This window comes from Antrostomus carolinensis, unplaced genomic scaffold (genome assembly GCF_000700745.2).
Source record: "Antrostomus carolinensis isolate BGI_N321 unplaced genomic scaffold, ASM70074v2 scaffold15022, whole genome shotgun sequence".
Classification (NCBI taxonomy): domain Eukaryota; kingdom Metazoa; phylum Chordata; class Aves; order Caprimulgiformes; family Caprimulgidae; genus Antrostomus; species Antrostomus carolinensis.
The window spans coordinates 36844-42843 of record NW_010300294.1 but is presented as its reverse complement, the minus strand read 5'-3'; the positions used below and the strand labels follow the sequence as shown (position 1 = coordinate 42843).

Below are 6000 nucleotides of genomic sequence, written 5' to 3'. Positions count from 1 at the left end.
TCTGAAAAATTTTTGGACGCTCACTTTAACTACTGGATCAAGTACTGCTTACTGATCTTAGAGTGGTAATCTTAGCAAGCTCCTTTCCTCCTCATTCTTATGAAAACCTAACATACCAGTTTTGCTTATCATAACATTTTATTTATTAATTTATACATTTGGGAAACGTGCTCTATGAGATGCTGAAAGAAAAAAAATGTAGCAAAGAAGTGTAGTAAATTCAATTATTCTGCTGCACTGGAGCACACTCCAAATGCATAGAGCAGGATTCTCACAAACAGACATGAAGACAGAAGCATTTCTGAGCAAAACAGCAGAATCTCGTACTTAAAAGATATTGTGAGTGTCTGCCACTATTCCAGTCTGCTGTGTGCGAAGGCACAGAGGGCATCGTCACCCACCACAGTGCTCTGATGACGTGGCCAGAGATGGGATTAACAGCAGGAAGTGTTAATCCCGTCCCTCCCTCTCTTACTCTCTTGTCCCCTGACTGTGGCATTCTGGCAGCCTGCTTTAAAGTGCCTGGGCTGTCTTGAACTTACACTTCTGAATGGAATCTAAAGCAATCATACCCTGTTATTGGACCAGAGGTTGATTAGCTCTGAGATATTTTTTTTTCATCAACTGTATTGAGGAATTGTAAAAGCATTGTCTGTTGTGCACCGTGCACGAGGCAGAGTGACAACGTGCTAGAAGGGCTGAGCTGTTAACTGCCCTTCTCAGCTTGGGGCTGGCTGGTGAACTCCCACAACAGATTATTAATTTTGGGAGTTCACAGAAACACCTGTGAGAAAGAGGTGAAAGCAAATTTATTATTACACCTTTTTTAATTGATACCTGAAACTCTCTTCGTGTCCTCTCATAGTAGGTAACACTGTCAACTTGGCCTTAGAACATGACTTGTTCCATCGCACACACTGCTGATAAAACCAGTTGTCTGGGCTTTAGCCTCAGTTTCATTCAATACCTTAACAGTAAGATTCCTGAAAAAAACACCTTCATGACATATCCAATTATCAACAAATACACTGCATGAAATCCTTACAAGGTTTTTTTCAGAGCCTTTGGGATCAGTCTGCTGTGACCTTCATCTCATTAATAACTCTTGGCCCTTTCCACTCCACTGCATGAGAGGGAGCATGGTTTTGAGAATTAAAGAAGTAGGTAGGACAATAATAGGAGCGTGAAGACGACCATTAAGGACATAAATAAACTTTATCACCACAGCCTAATAAAGCCTCACAGGAGGAGAGGAGTGGGATACTTTGGATGGATTGTGATAGGAGCTGATGTATATTGCTGGTAATATTTTTTAAGTTCACTGTGCCTCCTCAAGTTTCCCCGTCTGTCTAGATGACTTCTGCAGAAACCAGAAACAATGAAGTGAATTCTTGTCCTGGATTGCAAAGCAGGGAATTTGGGATATCAGTACTTAGCCATATAACTGGAATTTGAGCATCCTTTGAGAAACTGACTGGAATACCTTTTCAAATGTGAAGACAAGCTTCAAATCTAGACAAAAATCAAGCTTCAGACAAATCCTGCCTAACATGAGCTTCCAAAAAGAAGCATTCAGAGGTACTTTAACAGTGTGATACCATGACTGTTTAAGCTGATTCCAAATGACCTAGCTACAGTGAACTTGTCTGATATTTTAATGAGCCAGCACCAAGACCTCAACCACCAGAAAGCTAACCCAAAGAATAGCTTCATGCAGGTTCAGCTCCAGGAAACGGACCACTGTGGGATGAGCTCAGTGACAAGACCTCTAAGTAGGGTACAGGAATAGATGGCTGGAAGGTGACAGCAGCGCCAAGAATGGTTTTAAATCCATCAAGGAATCAGAGCTGAAATGAGTGCATTCTTGTAGTTTGTGGGTAGACTTTGGGATAGACCAAGAACTAACCCCTCAGGAAGCAATCACTGACCAAATAATATGAGTTCAGAAACAGATGTGTACAAAGAAGCCTGTTCAAACAAGAAAGGAAAGCCTGCAGCACATAGAAATCATTGGAAGCCTCCAGCCAGTTCCTGTGAAGATCAAGGATAATGGAGATGGAACAGAGAATGCTAAGTACAGGGACTATAAATACATTCCCTTCTCCCATGCATATTGTACAGCCTAGGGCACTGGAGGCAGATGTGGACATGAAATTCCTATCCCTTGTCAATTCTGAACAAGTACCAGAAATAAAAATTTATCAAGTAACTGTCCTTTTTTGCCATTGTGTCAGCTGATAACCTTGGAGCAGTACCTTTCCCCACCTTCTGCCATGCCCACGTGACTCAGCTTTAGGTCCTCATTTACACAGGCCCTTAGGAATTGTGTATTCCTTTAAATTTTAAGAGAGCTACAGAGCTGGAACAATATAGGGACTGCTAGAGGAAATGAAAAACGAGAAACTTGGCTTACTCTGAAAGCAGGACTTTCTCCACCTCAGGATGTTGCTGCAGGGACCACTGTGTACAGCTAGTGTAAAAATATTAATTCAGTTAAGAAAATACTTATCTCACAGACTTTGGTGTCATGTCACAGGTGTCAGATACTGCTGAAATTGTGAGTTGACTTTGAGGCCTACTGCATCAGACATCAAGGTCTCTCTCATTCAATTTAAAAATCAAAATTAACATAAGTAATGTTTCCTTCTCTGATCATTGTAGGGACATCTTGTGATCGCTGCTGAGTGATACAAAACACGCTCCTTCCTATTACCTTGATCTCTCCCTGTCTGACTCTTTCCAATTTACACACAGACTGGCTGTGCTTCAGACGTGTTCCCAGTAATTAGTGCACCAGGCGCCCTGACTGGGGACTCTCACCCTCACTGTTCACAAATAACACATCCCTTAGCACCATGAGTAATGCTCCATGGTGAGTTAATACTTCTCTGAAATATAAACCTTATAAACTACCTGCTTCCTGGTAGAATTCCCACATCTAATTAATACTTGTCTAATATACATGCTACAAACCAAGAATGTTCTTTTGAGGCTACCTGCATTGTTCTTTGTCAACTGGAATTAAAAAATGATTGCAATATATTTAAGAGACACTAGAGGGAAGCCAAGGCATCCCAACAACCCTCTCCAGCAATACAGCTTGCAGTCCTGAATGCATAGTTAAAAACAAAAAAACCCTTAACACGGTGTAGAAAATACCAGTTATAATTACTATACATAAAGGTGCTGAACAAACTATTAATTTACAGCATGGCTTTGCTGTTTCTTTTTCACTGGCACTCTACGTGCTGTTAGGCTCCAGGGTGTTCCCTGTGGGTGTTCCCGTGGTGATGCCGAGAGCCTGAGAACTTTCACAGTTATAACAAGTGACAGGAATCTCACGAAGCATTCAGACAGGATGGTGACTTGCTAATATACACTGTAAATATGGGTGGTGAATACGTTGGTGTGTTTTCTTCCTTATTTGCTATTTGTTACACAGTTGTTGTGGTAATTTCTATGCTGGACATAATTTTTTGCGGTTTTTTTTTCAGCACCCATCACACTGATAGAGCTGTAAGCATGTGCGGTTCATCCCCTCTGTGTCCCCCTTCACCAGTGTTACAAAAAGGACCCACTTTCACCAAGAGGACAGAGGTAAGTCAGATGCAAATACTGTCAGAACAACTGCTCTGAGCTGCAGTGATCAGGCACAGGGCTTCTTTAGGGTACCCCAGAAAGCTCTGCTCATCTGATGGACTTCCCCTTAAGTTCCCCTTTCCCATCTTCTTACTCTGCCACCCACATTTGCTCCCAAACAAGCAGCTGTTTACCCTTTTGCCATTGTCCCCAGTTTTGATGACTTGATATCCTCATTTGGCTTTTACAATGTGAGTGCCCTGGTACTTTCTACCCTGGACATCAATTCTGTTAAATTAATACTGCTTTATATTGCCTGTAGCACACTGCTGTTTCTCATCCTGTTGGTTTGTTAGAAGCAACACAAATCAGGATTAACCATCGGCACATATACCTTAACATATCTGTTTATCTTCACTCCCCAGCAAGAGGGGTAACAAGAAAAAACAAAAACAAAAAACATTTGATATACAAAATAAGCTGATGGTAACACAATGCCAAAAATAGCTTATTATGTTAAGTGCAAGGGAGAAAAGCCTTGATAATAAAGCTTGATTGCAACAACATTTCAATTTACCAGTTTAAATACAAGACTTGCATTAAAATATTTCTTGAGATACATCTCTTGCTCTCTAAGGTGATTTTTTTTTTTAAATTTATATACAGTTATCCAGTTGTAACACTTGACAGTAGTCTCATGAAGCATTCAAAGAGTATAACTTGATAAGTACACACTGTAGATATGAGTGGTTAATGTCTGTACGATTTCTTCCTTCAAGGGTTTATAACATTACGTTGAGTACTAGCCTCAGACAGGTGACCAGCCACCTGATAACAGTATAATACCCTCCAGCCCTTCCTCAAAGTCCCACAGTCTACACTTCCAGTGCTCACTGGATCCAGATGGTGTTGCCTCTTTCTGGTCTGTGAGACTCCACTGTCAGTTCTCCAAAAGTGGAGAAAAACTGCTCCATTTCCTTCTGCAACATATCGTTCCTCTTCTCTGCATCTTCCTTGGCCCGCTCCGCATTACGCATTTTGATTTCTACCATTGTGAACTTCTTCCGCTCTTGATCCAGTTCTTCGTGCAGGGCGATCATTTCTGTCTCCAGGGTGAGATTCCTCTGCTCCAAGCTGCAAAAAAATGAAATAAAAGCAGACAGCTCTTGAGCAGCACTCCTCACTCACTCAAGCAGAAATGCACACCACCAAGAAATTCATACACGTGTCTTTTCATTTACAAAGCTCAGGCTGATTTTTTGAGAGGTGTATCTACAAACCATGGCTTCATCAATGAACCATTCTCATAGGGCAATCTCTTCGGTAGCTCATTTAGAAAATGCCTAACAATAGCCACTGGCAAGGTGCACAGTAGCAAACAGCTGTGTGGTGGTTTGGGTGAGCCAGGACAAGCTCCATCTAATTCTCCAGGAACAGGCTAAGTATTCCTTTTACTTCTGGAAGTGTTGACACCCGTCGCCTGCTGTAGTCGCACTAGTGCCAGTTACAAGGTGAGAATAATGCCCTGAATGACTCTGTTTCATTGCTAAATCTCCTTGCTTGGGCTGATTTATCTGCTGTAGCTATTTGCAAATATGGATCAACAATTTACAAAAAAAACCTGCAATCAATGTGGTTTTTGTATAAAAAACTGACCCTATTTCAGATCTGGCTTTCTAATGGAAAGCATTAGAAATCCTAGTGGTACTAAACACACAGTCATCATGCATATTATATTCCAACATTATAAGAAGTGCTCTACTACACTGCCCACTATGCTGAAAATAGGGATGCGGGAGAAAGACCACGATATTCTTTACACTGCACTGCCGTTGGCAGCTGCTGTTACTAGTAGCTCTCACATGTTGTGATCCAGCTATGACTTGCAGCACCAGAGGTACTGATGCAAAGGGCTGCTGTGCAGCAGAGGTGAGAATGGAAGACAAGTCCTGAACAGCTTTACTGAAGAACTGTTATTACAAAGAGAGCGCATTCAGCTCTGCACTGCTGTGCACTAGTTAATGCCAAGCCCAGACCTGGAGGTTATTCACTGATGTTATGGCCATCCACCCTAGCAACCTCATTGTGTGCAAGAAGAGTCTGCGCTATCTGTAGACAAAGACACGGCTCTCCATTACCTTCCTTAACATGTCTGAGCTCTGAAGGAAAGGCTGAGGCACCTGAGCTCTGAAGGAAAGGCTGAGGCACAGCAGCAGTGTGCAGATGGACCGTGAGCAGAGGTAACTCCCAGATGCAGCACGGTCTCAGGAGGAAGGAGGACTCTGGAAATGAGTTCCAGCAGTCTGCCAGTCCCCAAAACTACAGGTGGAATAAGCCACGGCACTGCTTTCACTGAAAGGTGATGCCCAGTTGCCCTTCTCAGTCTCTGGAGAACAGGCATCAACTAATGAAAACACTCTG

The 6000-nt window shown here is 42.2% G+C and overlaps 1 protein-coding gene across 2 annotated transcripts in view; it reads right to left on the bottom strand.

The window, feature by feature from the left end:
* Positions 1–3970: 3970 nt before the first annotated feature.
* ARHGAP24 (Rho GTPase activating protein 24) overlaps positions 3971–6000 on the bottom strand; it is a 35254-nt gene continuing 33224 nt past the window's right edge. For both annotated transcript variants that reach the window (XM_010163100.2, XM_010163099.2), the window contains exon 7: positions 3971–4713. In XM_010163100.2, the coding sequence (XP_010161402.1) occupies positions 4470–4713 (244 nt within the window). In that variant the 3' untranslated portion in view covers positions 3971–4469. The remainder of the gene's footprint in view (positions 4714–6000) is intronic.